This window comes from Nerophis lumbriciformis, linkage group LG23 (assembly GCF_033978685.3).
Source record: "Nerophis lumbriciformis linkage group LG23, RoL_Nlum_v2.1, whole genome shotgun sequence".
Taxonomy (NCBI): Eukaryota; Metazoa; Chordata; class Actinopteri; order Syngnathiformes; family Syngnathidae; genus Nerophis; species Nerophis lumbriciformis.
The window spans coordinates 10,052,322-10,069,217 of record NC_084570.2 but is presented as its reverse complement, the minus strand read 5'-3'; the positions used below and the strand labels follow the sequence as shown (position 1 = coordinate 10,069,217).

At 36.6% G+C, this 16,896-nt stretch overlaps 1 protein-coding gene and 1 long non-coding RNA gene across 5 annotated transcripts in view; one reads left to right on the top strand and one right to left on the bottom strand.

Moving 5' to 3' along the window:
* The window catches only part of LOC133622418 (protein-tyrosine kinase 2-beta-like), a 63,697-nt gene extending 54,806 nt beyond the window's left edge, over positions 1-8,891 (top strand). For all 4 annotated transcript variants that reach the window (XM_061985156.1, XM_061985155.1, XM_061985154.2 and 1 more), the window contains exons 25-30: positions 1,435-1,467; positions 1,672-1,696; positions 1,787-1,827; positions 8,053-8,187; positions 8,252-8,332; positions 8,424-8,891. In XM_061985156.1, the coding sequence (XP_061841140.1) occupies positions 1,435-1,467; positions 1,672-1,696; positions 1,787-1,827; positions 8,053-8,187; positions 8,252-8,332; positions 8,424-8,627 (519 nt within the window). In that variant the 3' untranslated portion in view covers positions 8,628-8,891. The remainder of the gene's footprint in view (positions 1-1,434; positions 1,468-1,671; positions 1,697-1,786; positions 1,828-8,052; positions 8,188-8,251; positions 8,333-8,423) is intronic.
* Positions 7,983-8,575, bottom strand: LOC133622421 (uncharacterized). The gene is made up of 2 exons (XR_009817775.1): positions 8,415-8,575; positions 7,983-8,348 (listed from the first exon to the last, which is right to left on the bottom strand). It is a non-coding gene; the product is annotated as an uncharacterized lncRNA (long non-coding RNA).
* Positions 8,892-16,896: the final 8,005 nt, after the last annotated feature.

Below are 16,896 nucleotides of genomic sequence, written 5' to 3'. Positions count from 1 at the left end.
TCCCAGCAGCGGCCCTTAACACTCCGCCTGAAATTTTCCCGAACACTCCGCCTGGAATTTTTCGAAGCCTGCTGGTGTTTGACATAAGTCCCCTGGGAAAGATAAAGACAAATGTCATTCAGTGACACCACCATTTTCAGGAGATTTGGATTCTATCGATCGCTGTCAATGACGTAAGAGGAAATGACGTAAGTAAGAGGAAATGACGTAAGAGGTAATGACCCCGGAAGTAAATGGGGGGGAAGGTTTTTGTAGGGGGAAGAAATTTGGCGTGACAGCTCCCATTCAACGCTAATCCTGACCTAACATCCATCCATCCATTTTCTACCGCTTGTTCCGTTTGGGTTGGCGGGGGGTGCTGGAGCCTATCTCAGCTGCATTCGGGCGGAAGGCGGGGTAACCCCTGGACAAGTCGCCACCTCATCGCAGGGCCAACACAGATAGACAGACAATATTCACTAGGGATGTGGGGAAAAAATCGATTCGAATTCGAATCACGATTCTCACGTTGTGCGATTCAGAATTGATTCTCATTTTTAAAAAATCGATTTAAAAAAATAAATAAAAATTTTATCTTTTAGTTTGTTTTTTAATTTTTATTTTTAATTTTTTTTAATTAATCAATCCAACAAAACAATACACAGCAATACCATAACAATGCAATCCAATTCCAAAACCAAACCCGACCCAGCAACACTCAGAACTGCAATAAACAGAGCAATTGAGAGGAGACACAAACACGACACAGAACAAACCAAAAGTAGTGAAACAAAAATGAATATTATCAACAACAGTATCAATATTAGTAACAATTTCAACATAGCAGTGATTAAAAATCCCTCATTGACATTATCATTAGACATTTATAAAAATAAAAATAAAGAACAATAGTAGTGGCTTACACTTGCATCGCATCTCATAAGCTTGACAACACACTGTGTCCAATATTTTCACAAAGATAAAATAAGTCATATTTTTGGTTCATTTATTAGTTAAAACAAATTTACATTATTGCAATCAGTTGATAAAACATTGTCCTTTACAATTATAAAAGCTTTTTACAAAAATCTACTACTCTGCTTGCATGTCAGCAGACTGGGGTAGATCCTGCTGAAATCTTATGTATTGAATGAATAGAGAATCGTTTTGAATCGGGAAAAAAAATCGTTTTTGAATCGAGAATCGTGTTGAATTGAAAAAAAAAAAAAGATTTTGAATCGAATCGTGACCCCAAGAATCGATATTGAATCGAATCGTGGGACACCCAAAGATTCACAGCCCTAATATTCACACTCACACTCCCAAACCTAACAAATAAATAAAAATTGGCGTCCTGGACTTGTGCCCATGTAGCCCATAGCTATAAGCGCCACTGCACACCTCCACTCTTTAAAAAAAAAAGTTTTTTAATTATTAACAATGTGTGTTTTACAGGATCCTTTTGTGCGACAGGCCTCAGATATCAAGGTACAATATTTGTGCAAATATTTGTATTAAAAACATGTTTTACAATGGTTATTAAAAATAAACTGTTTTCTCAATGAAGCAAAAAATATACAGCAGCCCCTTGTTTTTTTTGTATATCATTTAATTGTGCAAACACTTTAAGCTGCTCTGCAAATAAATAAAAAAAGATGAGCACTAACTTTAACTATTTTTTTTTTTTTTGAGTTTCTGGAAAAAAGCGTGGCTGATGGTAAGTTGTTTGACTTTAATTTCCAACTTTTTAAATGGTATAGAGAGGTGTGTATGCAGCATGTGTGATTTCTTCTATTGTGGTTTTTAGGCCCCCCAGCAGAGACCCCCGTACCTCTCGGCGTCACACAGGTAAAATCAACATCTTCTCTCTCATTGGCCCTCTGGTGAAAATAAGGTTCGTATCCGGCTCAGCGAGAGGCCATTTGGAGACTGTGACTTGTTTTCATTAGACCGCGGCACACTGTAAAAAAAATTCAATTCAAACAGAAAAATAACAGGAAAAAAAACCCAAAAAGGCCTAATATTATTAGAAAAAGTTCAAATGCTACAATAAAAAAGACGATAACTTATTTATTTAATTCTGTAACATTTTTTTAAGGTTTAGCTTGATTTAAATTTACATTTTGGGAGCTACTAATAAACATTCAATGTGTAAAACATACATAATCCATCAATCCTTTTTTTTTAACGGTTAACTTCATATGGTTGCTGTTACTCTTGAGCCTATTTCAGCTGACTTCAGGTTGCGGGGACAGGGTACATCCTGGATTGGTCGCACATATAGACCTTTCACACTAATGTACCGTATTTTTCGGAGTATAAGTCGCACCGGAGTATAAGTCGCACCTGCCGAAAATGCATAATAAAGAAGGAAAAAAACATTATGCAACTTTCATAAACTATGAAAAAAACTGCAACTTGTAGTCCAAAAAATACGGTAGTCTCTAATTAACCGAGCATGCATATTTTTGGAATGTGGGTGGAAGCACTCAGTGGTCTAGTGGTTAGAGTGTCCGCCCTGAGATCGGTAGGTCGTGAGTTCAAACCCTGGCCGAGTCATACCAAACACTGTAAAAATGGGACCCATTACCTCCCTGCTTGGCACTCAGCATCAAGGGTATGAATTGGGGGTTAAATCACCAAAAATGATTCCTGGGCGCGGCCACCGCTGCTGCTCACTGCTCCCCTCACATCCCAGGGGGTGATCAAGGGTGATGGGTCAAATGCAGAGAAAAATTTCGCCACACCTAGTGTGTGTGTGACAATCATTGGCACTTTAACTTTAATTTTTAACTTTAACATGTGGTGCAATTGTTGAAAAATTCAAACTAAAGTGTCCTACATGGGTGCAAAGTACGTGCTAAAGTGCCTTCTTTGTCGCCAAAATGTCTGCTGTCGTGCTCTGTTGGGAGCCAAAACGTGTGCTAAAGTGCCGTCCTCGAAACCAAAATTCTCAGGAGACAAAATGTGTGCTAAAGTTCTCTCTTAGCCAAAACCCATGCCAAAGTGCCTTCTTAAGAACCAGAATGCATGCTTAAGTGCCTTTTTAAAAGCCAACATGCATGCTAAAGTGCACTTTTAGCCAAAACCCAAGCCAAAATGCCTTCTTAGGAACCAAAATGCATGCTCAAGTGCCTTTTTTAAAAGCCAAAATGCATGCTCAAGTGCACTTTTAGCCAAAATATATGTTAAAGTGCCATATTTGGAGACAACATGACAAGGCAAGTTTATTTATAGAGCACAATTCAAAGTGCTTTACAGTAAATTACAAGAAGGTAAATAAAAAAAATATATATATTCATACAAATTATAATTCAAATCAAAACCATCATAGATAAAATTATAATTGAAATAAAATCAGTTAGTACGACTAAAATACTTTCAGTCTTATGCACAATTAAATAAAAGTGTTTTCAGCCCGGATTTGAACATTGTCAACGTTGCGGCCCGTCTCACATCTTCTGGAAGACTATTCCGGATTTTGGGAGCATAAAACTGAAACGCATTCTCACCATGTTTGGTCCTGATTCTGGGCACCAGCAGGAGACCACTCCCTGAGGTTCTCAGAGGCCGAGATGGTTCATATGGTTCTAACATGTCAGAGATGTACTTTGGCACAAGACCATGAAAAGACTTGTACACAAGCAGAGCTGTTTTAAACTCTATTCTCTAAACAACAGAAAGCCAGTGCAGTGACCTAAGCCCTGGACTAATAAGGTCATATTTCCTAGTTCTAGTGCCCTCCAAAGAGCCAAATAAGTGTGCTTAAGTTCTCTGTTTGGAGCCAAAACATGTGCTGAAGTGCCCTCTTGGGAGCCAAAGGGCATGTTAAAGTTTCTTCTTAGGAGCCAAAACTATGCTTAAGTGTCTTTTCAGGGGCCAAAATGTATGCGTAAGTGCCATCTTAGGAACTAATATGCACGCTTAAGTACACTCTTGGGAGGCAAAACGTATGCTTAAGTGTCCTCTTAGGAACCAAAATGTGTGCTAAACAGCCCTCCGAGCATCCCAAATGCATTAAAGTGCCCTCTTGGGAACCAAAATGCATGTTCAAGTGTCCTACTATGAGCTAAAGCGTATGTTAAAGTGCTCTCTAAGGAGTCAGAATGCATGATAAAGTGTTCCTTTGGGAGACAAAACTTGAGTTAAGCAAAATGCATGCTAAAATGCTCTTTTTGGAGCCAAAATGTGTGCTCAAGTGCCCTGTTGGGAGCTAAAACATGTGTTAAAGTGCCTACTTGGCTAAAATGCATGCTAAAATGACCTCTTGCAAACCAAAATGCCTGCTAAAGGGTTCTCCTATAGGAGCCACAATGTATGATAAAGTGCTATCTTAGGAGCCAAAACGTATGCTTAAGTGTCCTCTTAGGAGCCAAAATGTGTGCTAAACAGCCCTCCGAGCATCCCAAACGCATGCTAAAGTGCCCTCTTGGGAACCAAAATGCATGTTCAAGTGTCCTCCGATGAACCAAAGCGTATGTTAAAGTGCTCTCTAAGGAGTCAGAATGCAAGATAAAGTGTTCCTTTGGGAGCCAAAACTTGAGTTAAGCTAAATGCATGCTAAAATGCTCTATCTGGAGCCAAAATGTGTGCTAAAGTGCCCTGTTGGGAGCTAAAACATGTGTTAAAGTGCCCACTTGGCCAAAATGCATGCTAAATTGACCTCTTGGAAGCCAAAATGCCTGCTAAAGGGTATGATAAAGTGCTGTTTTAGGAGCCAAAATATGTGTTAAAGAGCTCTCCTGGAAGCCAACGTGTGTGTTAACATGCACCAAATTTCCTCTTGGGAGCTAAAACTTGCTGAAATTATCCTCTTGAGAGCCAAAATAGGTGCTAAAGTGCTGTCTTGGAAGCCAAAACATGTGGTAAAATGCCCTCTTAGGAGCCAAAATGCATGCTAAAGTGCAACCTTGGAAGCCAAAATGTGTGCTTAAGTGCTTTCTAAAAGCCAAAACACATGCCACAGTGCCTTCTTAAGAGACAAAATGTATGCTTAAGTGCTCACTTGGAAGCCAAAATGCATGTTTAAGTGCACTTTTAGCTAAATTACACGCTTAAGTGCTTTTGTAGGAACCAAAATGTGACCTAAGATGTAAAAATGTATCCTGATTAGAGATGTTCGATAATATCGGACTGCCGATATTATCGGCCGATAAATGCTTTAAAATGTAATATTGGAAATTATCGGTATCGGTTTCAAAATGATCGGTATTGGTTTCACAAAGTAAATTGTATGACTTTTTTAAACACCGCTGTGTACACGGACGTAGAGAGAAGTACAGAGCGTCAATAAACCTTAAAGGCACTGCCTTTGCTTGCCGGCCCAGTCACATATCTGCAGCTTTTCACACGCACAAGTGAATGCCACACATACTTGGTCAACAGCCATACAGGTCACACTGAGGGTGGCTGTATAAACAACTTTAACACTGTTACAAATATGCGCCACACTGTGAACCCACACCAAACAAGAATGACAAATACTTTTCGGGAGAACATCCGCACTGTAACACAACATAAACACAACAGAACAAATACCCAGAACCCCTTGCAGCACTAACTCTTCCGGGACGCTACAATATAAACCCCCCCAACCCCAACCCCGCCCAACTCAACCTCCCAATGCATGTCCCAAATTCCAAGATGCTGTTTTGAGGCATGTTAAAAAAAATAATGTACTTTGTGACTTCAATAATAAATATGGCAGTGCCATGTTGGCATTTTTTGTCCATAACTTGAGTTGATTTATTTTGGGAAACCTTGTTACATTGTTTAATGCATCCAGCGGGGCATCACAACAAAATTAGGCATAATAATGTGTTAATTCCACGACTGTATATATCGGTATCGGTTGATATCGGAATCGGTAATCAAGAGTTGGACAATATCGGAATATCGGATATCGGCAAAAAAGCCATTATCGGACATCCCTAATCCTGATGTGTCCTTTTGGGAGCCAAAATGTGTGCTGAAGTGCCTTTAAGTCTTGAGTAGGGGTTGGCAACCCGCGGCTCTTTTTTAGCGCCGCCCTAGTGACTCTCTGGAGCTTTTTCAAAAATGTATGAGAAATGGAAAAAGATGAGGGGAACATTTTTTTTTGTTTGTTTTAATATGGTTTCCGTAGGAGGACAAACATGACGCAAACCTCCCTAATTGTTATAAAGCACACTGTTTATATTAAACATGCCTCACTGATTCGAGTATTTGGCGAGCGCGTTTTGTCCTACTAATTTTGGCGGTCCTTGAACTCATAGTAGTTTGTTTACATATATAACTTTCTAGGACGTGTTTTATGCCACTTCTTTTTCTGTCTCATTTTGTCCACCAAACTTTTAACGATGTGCATGAGTGCACAAAGGTGAGTTTTGTTGATGTTATTGACTTGTGTGGAGTGCTAATCAGACATATTTGGTCACTGCACGACTGCAAGCTAATCGATGCTAACATGCTATTTAGGCTAGCTATATGTACATATTGCATCATTATGCCTCGTTTGCAGGTATATTTGAGCTCATTTAGTTTTCTTTAAGTCATCTTAATTCAATTTGTATCTCATGACCAGTGTTGGGACTAACGCGTTACAAAGTAACGCGTTACTGTAACGCCGTTACTATCGGCGGTAACTAGTAATCTAACGCGTTATTTTTTATATTCAGTAACTCCGTTACCGTTACTACATGATGCGTTACTGCGTTATTTTGCGTTATTTTTTATGTAGTATCGGCTAGAAACTGAGAAGATCTGAGTGTCGCTGCTGAAGAGGCGACGAAAAAGAGGCGCGCCGCGCGCTGTCTGTGTGTACGTGTGTGTGTGTGAGTGTGTGTGTGGGGGAGGGGGCGTGTCTGTGTCTACTATCAAGACGTCATGGCGAACCCCGAAGCCGAGTTTCTTAAAATGGAGATATTTTCAGTACGTTTCTTTTATCGACCACAAAGAAAAGAACATTTTAGCTGAATGTAAGTTTCAAATATGCTGAAACAGCGACAAAAACAACATGCTTCGACGAAGCTAGTAAAGAGACACACTCACCTCCACCTCCAACAGCGGCTGGATTTTAACGAGGCACTGCACACTGAAGGTACACACACTCTGTCAATTCTCTTATATACTCTTTCATTTTAAACTTTTAGAGTGTTTGATTATCACATCACTCTAAATGTTTAGACTATAAAGTTCACAAACCTAAAGAGGGATACTAGTGGGCCAGGCTAATATTTCCTTTTCTCTAAACTAAGTGGGGAAATGTGTAGAGTGTTCTGGGCTTCAGACATGATTTTATTTCAGAATTCCTTGAGAAAACGCCTGGTTAGGCTTTATGTATGTAGTGTGTGCCTTTCTTGTTTTACAGCTATGTTGTTATTATGCTGTTTGTTACTTATGTATGTTAAGGTGCAGCTATTTAAAATAGTTTTGTCAATTTGTTCTGGTCTGAAACAAATTGGCCCTTTAAAACATATCTTTGTCTTTGTGTGTTGTATGTAGAGCACATTGCTTAGCAGAGTTCAATGATGCAAATGCATGTCAAGTTGAACAACAGATTGTATTATTCTCCAGTGCAATAACAGTACTAAAATGAAGGCTAAAAGGGCATTAAATGGGGCCTTAAAAAAATTAAAAAAAATATATATAAGTAACTAAATAGTTACTTTTCACAGTAACGCATTACTTTTTGGTTTAAGTAACTGAGTTAGTAACTGAGTTACTTTTGAAATAAAGTAACTAGTAACTGTAACTAGTTACTGGTTTTCAGTAACTAACCCAACACTGCTCATGACACACTATCTGTATGTAATATGGCTTTTAATTTTTTGCGGCTCAATAGACAGATTTGTTTTTGTATTTTTGGTCCAATATGGCTCTTTCAACATTTTGGATTGCCGACCCCTGGTCTAGAGCAATACTCAACTGTCCTGTTTGTGCACGCCACTGCATAACATGGTTGGTTTTAGACGAAATTCGAATTTTCAAAACTTCTTAAAATGTACACTATGCAGCCCTGGATGTAAGATGTTTAGACAACCCCTATATTTTAATGACCATGCAGACAATTAGAACAGAAATGCTGTGTTCCAGTCTCGTCCCACAGCTGAGCTGGACCGATCAGGTGATCAGGTGTACTCTGGTGTCATGGCGACGGTCAGACAGGTGGTCCAGCTGAAGAATGAGGTCAACACGCTTCCAGTCTCCGAGTATCCCAACGCCGTCAAAGTAAGATTTGTGTCTTCTCACATTGACGTCCACCAACCGTGACTCTCCCCTGCTCGCCATCCAGGCGATTGGCGCCACTCTGCGGAGCCTGATCCAAAGCGTTGATGACGTCCTGCCCGTTCTGCACAACTCATGTGCCAGCGAGGTATCACGTCACACATCTGGAACACCAGCTGATTCATGCAAGTTGTTGGATATGGTTTTGAATTGTGGTGCATTTGGCCAACCTGTCTCAGATCGCGGGCACAAAGAAGCTCCTGAACAAGGACTTAGAGGAGCTGATCAATAAGATGAGACTGGCCCAGCAGAACTGGGTGACGACACTAAAGGAGGAGTGCCAGAGACAGATGTTGGCCGCCGCACACACTCTGGCGCTGGACTCCAAGAACCTGCTGGACGCAGTGGACCAGGCGAGGGTCAGGGAGACACAGGATAAGTGAAGTTAGTGTTGGGAACCCATTCATTTTTGGACTTTAAACATGTATCAAAAGTTAAAAAAAGAAAACGTTTTTAAAAAAAAAAAAAAAAGGGATTTCATAAGTTCATATTTGTACATGAAAAAGCATCAAATAAATTGCTGTTACGCCATGAATGTGCACAGAAAGCAGCAGGAGGGAATACATTTGCAGCTGCACCCTCCAAGGATAATGTGCGCCTCAAAAGGAATGTGGGCGAGAGTTATTTCCAATAAAATATTGATGACATCTGCTGATGTGAGTAAATCTATTTGCCAATTCACGTGTGCTGGTCGGTGCTCTTCCGCCATACAAGCTCCTCACTTCCTCCGACTAGACTCGCCATCAGTGATCGGCAAATTCAGCAAAAAAAACAGCCAGCTGCATTTTTTTAATGATAATTAAAAATATTTAAAAAAAAACAATACAATGTAACATTTAATTTACATTGAAAACACTCCAAAAACTTTTGCAGCACAAACGATTGAACTGGTTTAGGGAGATTTTGACATGGATGGAGGGCTGATTATGACTACTGGTACTGACAAGATAATATCATTAAAAAAAACATCAAATGTTAATAACTTAAAAACCACAACAGCACAAATGAAAATTTTGCAGCACAAACGTACGGGCGCCCAATGTAAAAGTTCACTCCCACTTTTTTAGCAGATATATTTCTCAGATTGAGCTAATTTTCATCACATTTAAATTTAAACTAAATGTTGACTCTATATTTTATCCAAATGTTAATCTAAACCGAAATCTTAAATATAAATATAAATGTTAAATCAAAAATGTAAAATTTTGATCTAAATGTGAGCGCTAAATGTTAAACCTAAACCTAAATGTTAAATCTAAACCCAAATGTTAAATCTGAACCTAAATGTTACATTTAAATCTAAATGTGGGCATTAAAATTGAAATCTAAACCTAAATGTTCAATTTAAATTTAAATCTAAGCGCTAAATGTTAAACCTAAACCTCAATGTTATATGTAAACCTAAATCTTAAATGTAAACCTAAGTGTTAAATTTTAATTTAAATGTGAGCGCTAAATGTTAAACATAAACCTAAATGTTAAATCTAAACCCAAATGATAAATCTAAACCCAAATGTGAAATTTAAATCTAAATGTGAGCGTTAAAATTTAAATCTAAACCTAAATGTTCAATTTTAAACTAAATCTAAACGCTAAATTTTAAACCTAAACCTAAATCTTTAATCCAAACCTAAATCTTAAATCTAAATCTAAATCTAAATGTGAGCGCTAAATGTTAAACCTAAACTTAAATGTTAAATCTAAACCTAAATGTTAAATTTAAATCTAAATGTGAGGGTTAAAATTTTAATGTAAACCTAAATGTTCAATTTAAATCTAAATCTAAGCGCTAAATGTTAAACCTAAACCTAAATGTTTTATGTAAACCCAAATTTTAAATGTAAACCTAGGTGTTAAATTTTAATCTAAATGTGAGCGCTAAATGTTAAACATAAACCTAAATGTTGAATCTACACCCAAATGATACATCTAAACCCAATTGTGAAATTTAAATCTAAATGTGAGCGTTAAAATTTAAATCTAAACCTAAATGTTCAATTTCAAACTAAATCTAAACGCTAAATTTTAAACCTAAACCTAAATGTTAATTCTAAACCTAAATCTTTAATCCAAACCTAAATCTTAAATCTAAATCTTAATGTGAGCGCTAAATGTTAAATCTTAACCCAAATGTTAAATCTAAACCTAAATCTAAATGTGAGCACTAAATGTTAAATGTAAACCTAAAGGTTCATTTCAATCTAAATGTTAAATTTTAATCTAAATGTGAACGCTAAATGTTAAACCTAAACCTGAATGTTAAATCTAAACCTAAATGTTAAATTTAAATCTAAATGTGAGCGTTAAATTTTAAATGTAAACCTAAATGTTCGATTTAAATCTAAATCTAAGCGCTAAATGTTAAACCTAAACCTAAATGTTATATGTAAACCTACATTTTAAATGTAAACCTAAGAGTTAAATTTTAATCTAAATGTGAGCGCTAAATGTTAAACATAAACCTAAATGTTGAATCTAAACCCAAATGATAAATCTAAACCCAAATGTGAAATTTAAATCTAAATGTGAGCGTTAAAATTTAAATCTAAACCTAAATGTTCAATTTCAAACTAAATCTAAACGCTAAATTTTAAACCTAAACCTAAATGTTATATCTAAACCTAAATCTTTAATCCAAACCTAAATCTTAAATCTAAATCTAAATGTGAGCGCTAAATGTTAAATCTTAACCCAAATGTTAAATCTAAACCTAACTCTAAATGTGAGCACTAAATGTTAAATGTAAACCTAAATGTTCGTTTCAATCTAAATGTTAAATTTTAATCTAAATGTGAGCGCTAAATGTTAAACCTAAACCTAAAAGTTAAATCTAAACCTAAATGTTACATTTAAATCTAAATGTGAGCGTTAAAATTTAAATGTAAACCTAAATGTTCGATTTAAATCTAAATCTAAGCGCTAAATGTTAAACCTAAACCTAAATGTTTTATGTAAACCCAAATTTTAAATGTAAACTTAAGTGTTAAATTTTAATCTAAATGTGAGCGCTAAATGTTAAACATAAACCTAAATGTTAAATCTAAACCCAAATGATAAATCTAAACCCAAATGTTAAATTTTAATCTAAATCTAAGCGCTACATTTTAAACCTAAATCTTTAATCCAAACCTAAATCTTAAATCTAAATCTAAATGTGAGTGCTAAATGTTAAATCTTAACCCAAATGTTAAATCTAAACCTAAATCTAAATGTGAGCACTAAATGTTAAATGTAAACCTAAATGTTCATTTCAATCTAAATGTTAAATTTTAATCTACATGTGAGCGCTAAATGTTAAACCTAAACCTAAATGTTAAATCTAAACCTAAATGTTAAATTTAAATCTAAATGTGAGTGTTAAAATTTAAATGTAAACCTAAATGTTCAATTTAAATCTAAATCTAAGCGCTAAATGTTAAACCTAAACCTAAATGTTTTATGTAAACCCAAATTTTAAATGTAAACTTAAGTGTTAAATTTTAATCTAAATGTGAGCGCTAAATGTTAAACATAAACCTAAATGTTAAATCTAAACCCAAATGATAAATCTAAACCCAAATGTTAAATTTTAATCTAAATCTAAGCGCTAAATTTTAAACCTAAACCTAAATGTTAAATCTAAACCTAAATCTTTAATCTAAACCTAAATCTTAAGTTTGAATCTAAATGTGAGCGCTAAATGTTAAATGTTAACCTAAATGTTAAATTTAAACCTAAATGTAAAATTTTAATCTAAATGTAAGCGCTAAATGTTAAACCTAAACCTAATTGTTAAATCTAACCCCAAATGTTGAATCTGAACCTAAATGTTAAATTTAAATCTAAATCTAAGCGCTAAATGTTAAACCTAAACCTAAATGTTATATGTAAACCTACATTTTAAATGTAAACCTAAGTGTTAAATTTTAATCTAAATGATAGCACTAAATGTTAAACCTAAATGTTAAATCTAAACCCAAATGTTAAAATTAAATCTAAATGTGAGCCTTAAAATTTTAATCTAAACCTAAATGTTCAATTTCAAACTAAATCTAAGCGCTAAATTTTAAATTTAAACCTAAATGTTAAATCTAAACCTAAACCTAAATCTTTAATCCAAACCTAAATCTTAAATCTAAATCTAAATGTAAATGTGAGCGCTAAATCTCTCGCCAAGTGTAAAGATGAACATTTATAGAATGTCAATATTCCAACAATCCGACGCCTCTCAGCCGCAAAGCCACGCCCACATCTCTGCCTCTCGGTGCACGACACTCCGACACCTTTCTCAATGCGGAAGAAGAAAACATGACAGATGCTCAATGACTAATAATACCAGTGAAGTGCAAAAAAGCACAATTCTGAAAAATGTTATTTCCAAACGTGTGTTGCACAAGGACAATTTGACCTGCAAATACGCCGACGCTGCACTTTCGCCTTTGACAGTAAAATTGCTTGTAATTACACATATAATACACATATTTCTATTTGTATGTGTCTTTCATCATTTTCGCTGCGCTCTTACTTCATGATTGTGTCACATATGAACATTACATTGCTGTACACGGTCATACAAGTTAATGCAAGCAGGCAGGTGACAGAATCACTTTGGATCGGTTCTAAAGAACGTCTTTATTGTGAGCTAAATGGTAAAAACATGATTATAAGGAAGTAAGATGAAGGAAAGATGACTTTAATTCACACTCACTATAATCATGTTTTTACTATTTAGCTCACAATAACGACATATTCTTTATAACCGATCCAAAGTGATTCTGTCAGCTGGCTGCTTGCATCAAACTTGTATGACAGTGTTTGGAGCCAAAACATGTGCTGAAGTGCCCTCTTGGGAGCCAAAGGGGATGTTTAAGGTTCTTCTTAGGAGCCGAAATCCATGCTTAAGTGTCTTTTCAGGGGCCAAAATGCATGCTTAAGTTCCATCTTAGGAACTAAGTACACTCTTGGGAGCCAAAACATATACTTAAGTGTCCTTTTAGAAGCCAAAATGTGTGCTAAACAGCCCTCCGAGCATCCCAAACGCATACTAAAGTGCCCTCTTGGGAACCAAAATGCATGTTCAAGTGTCCTCCTATGAACCAAAGCGTATGTTAAAGTGCTCTCTAAGGAGTCAGAATGCATGATAAAGTGTTCCTTTGGCAGCCAAAACTTGAGTTAAGCAAAATTCATGCTAAAATGCTCCATTTGGAGCCAAAAAGTGTGCTAAAGTGCCCTGTTGGGAGCTAAAACATGTGTTAAAGTGCCCACTTGGCCAAAATGCCTGCTAAAGGGTTCTCCTATAGGAGCCAAAATGTATGATAAAGTGCTATTTTAGGAGCCAAAATATTTGTCAAAGAGCTCTCCTGGAAGCCAACGCGTGTGTTAACATGCACCACATTTCCTCTTGGGAGCTAAAACTTGCTGAATTGTCCTTTCAGCAGCCAAAACATGTGCTGAAGTGCCCTCTTAGGAGCCAAAGGGCATGTTAAAGTTTCTTCTTAGGAGGCGAAATCCATGCTTAAGTGTCTTTTAAGGGGCCAAAATGCATGCTTAAGTGCCATCTTAGAAACTAATATACACGCTTAAGTACACTCTTGGGAGCCAAAACGTATGCTTCAGTGTCCTCTTAGGAGCCAAAATGTGTGCTAAACAGCCCTCCGAGCAGCACTCCGGGCATCCCAAACGCATACTAAAGTGTCCTTTCAGGAGACAAAATACATGCTAAATTATCCTCTTGAGAGCCAAAACATGTGCTGAAGTGCCCTCTTAGGAGCCAAAGTTTCTAAAGTTGCTTCTTAGGAGGCGAAATCCATGCTTAAGTGTCTTTTCAGGGGCCAAAATGCATGCTTAAGTGCCATCTTAGAAACTAATATGCACGCTTAAGTACACTCTTGGGAGCCAAAACGTATGCTTAAGTGTCCTCTTAGGAGCCAAAATGTGTGCTAAACAGCACTCCGAGCATCCCAAACGCATACTAAAGTGCCCTCTTGGGAACCAAAATGCATGTTCAAGTGTCCTCCTATGAACCAAAGCGTATGTTAAAGTGCTCTCTAAGGAGTCAGAATGCATGATAAAGTGTTCCTTTGGCAGCCAAAACTTGAGTTAAGCAAAATGCATGCTAAAATGCTCAATTTGGAGCCAAAAGGTGTGCTAAAGTGCCCTGTTGGGAGCTAAAATATGTGTTAAAGTGCCCACTTGGCCAAAATGCATGCTAAAATGACCTCTTGGAAGCCAAAATGCCTGCTAGAGGGTTCTCCTATAGGAGCCAAAATGTATGATAAAGTGCTATCTTAGGAGCCAAAATATGTGTTAAAGAGCTCTCTTGGAAGCCAACGCGTGTGTTAACATGCACCACATTTCCTCTTGGGAGCTAAAACTTGCTGAATTGTCCTTTCAGGAGAAAAAATACATGCTAAATTATCCTCTTGAGAGCCAAAATAGGTGCTAAAGTGCTGTCTTGGTAGCCAAAATGTGGTAAAATGCCCTCTTAGGAGCCAAAGGGCATGTTAAAGTTTCTTCTTTAGGAACCGAAATCCATGTTTTAGTGTCTTTTCAGGGGCCAAAATACATGCTTAAGTGACACCATAGGAACTAATACGCACGCTTAAGTACACTCTTGGGAGCCAAAACGTATGCTTAAGTGTCCTCTTAGGAGCCAAAATGTGTGCTAAACAGCACTCCGAGCATCCCAAACGCATACTAAAGTGCCCTCTTGGGAACCAAAATGCATGTTCAAGTGTCCTCCTATGAACCAAAGTGTATGTTAAAGTGCTCCCTAAGGAGTCAGAATGCATGATAAAGTGTTTCTTTGGGAGCCAAAACTTGAGTTAAGCAAAAATACATGCTAAAGTATCCTCTTGAGAGCCAAAATAGATGCTAAAGTGCTGTCTTGGGAGCCAAAACATGTGGTAAAATGCCCTCTTAGGAGACAAAATGCATGCTAAAGTGCATTATTGGAAGCCAAAATGTGTGCTTAGGTGTTTGATAGTAAAATTGCTTCTAATTACATGCAGTAATTAGAAGCTTGCATCAAACTTATCTGACAGTGACTGTCAGGTTCAAACACTGATGACATCTATTAAACAAGACAAGAAGCAAGGAATTAAACAGAGACAGAATTAAATTTGGCTCAATTGAGGAGCGCGAATCTGGGCTGTACTCTTGTACTGTCTGCCAAAAGATTGTACGCCTCCTCTTTTATTTGGACTTTCCCTGATTACATGGCAACAGTTGTTTCTAAGGGACGGGGGTCGTAAACAGCCATCGCCTTTGGTTACAGAACAGTTCAAAGAAAAGGTCGTAAAACAGTTCAAACAAGAGGTCCCTGGAGGGGAGTCTGCTCCCGCTTCCTCTTCGCTTTGTAGATCTCGGGTCAAGACAATATCTTTCTGTTGATAACAATACATGAAAGAAACAAAACACCTTCATGTTGCTTCCCATCCTACACAGTGGAGTTTTACAAGCCTTCTGCTTGTTGGATTAAAGACAGCTTTTGTCTGCTCGCCGGGAACTCATTGAAACACAAAGTTTTGTGATAACTTAGATAGTAGTTTACAGCAATGTAGTGTTCATATGTGACACAATCATGAAGTAAGAGACACATACCAAAATAAAAATGTGTATTCATACACACTGCATGCCACAGTCTAATTAGAAGCAATTTTATTCATTGATTGAAGGGCAGCAACAGGTGTGTTGAGTGTCTAATTGTCTTTATGCACACTATGCACACTCACATGTTTGAAGATTAAAAAAAAAAAGTATTTAGTTATGCAGCTTTGACATTATTTGTCATGAGACTTAGCGCTCACATTTAGATTTTGATTTAATATTTAGGTCTAGATTTAATATTTAGTTTTAGAGTCAACATTTAGTTTTAGATTTAACATTTAGTGCGCACATTTAGATTCAAGATTTATATTTAACATTTAGGTTTAATGTTGAGATTTAACATTTAGCACTCACATTTAGATTGCAGGTTTATATTTAACATCTAGGTTTATGTTTAACATTCAGGTTTAGATTTAAAATCTAGGTTTAATGTCAACATTTAAATTGAGATTTAACATTCAGCGCTCACATTTAGATTTCAGATTTATATTTAACATTTGGGTTTATGTTTAACATTTAGGTTTAGATTTAACATTTAGTTTTGTATTTGAGATAAAGGTCTAGGTTCAACATTTAGATGTAATGTTTACATACCAGGCGTTCAAAAGTGACTTGGGGTGAATTAGGATTATGTAAGTACTTCCTAATTTCATTTTTCCCACTTCCTTTTTTTTTGTACAGTATTTCATAATATTTAACAAATTCTTCCGATCATTCTTTGTTCCGGATTTCTGTTTCCGTTTGGGTGACTTTCATTTTTAGTAGAGATGTCCGATAAATCTGTTAAAATGTAATCGTTTTTTTTTTATTATCGGTATCGTTTTTTTGTTTGTTTTTTTTTTGTTTGGTTTTTATTAAATCAACATAAAAAACACAAGATACACTTACAATTAGTGCACCAACCCAAAAAACCTCCCTCCCCCATTTACACTCATTCAAACAAAAGGGTTGTTTCTTTCTGTTATTAATATTCTGGTTCCTACATTATATATCAATATATATCAATACAGTCTGCAAGGGATACAGTCCGTAAGCACACATGATTGTGCATGCTGCTGGTCCACT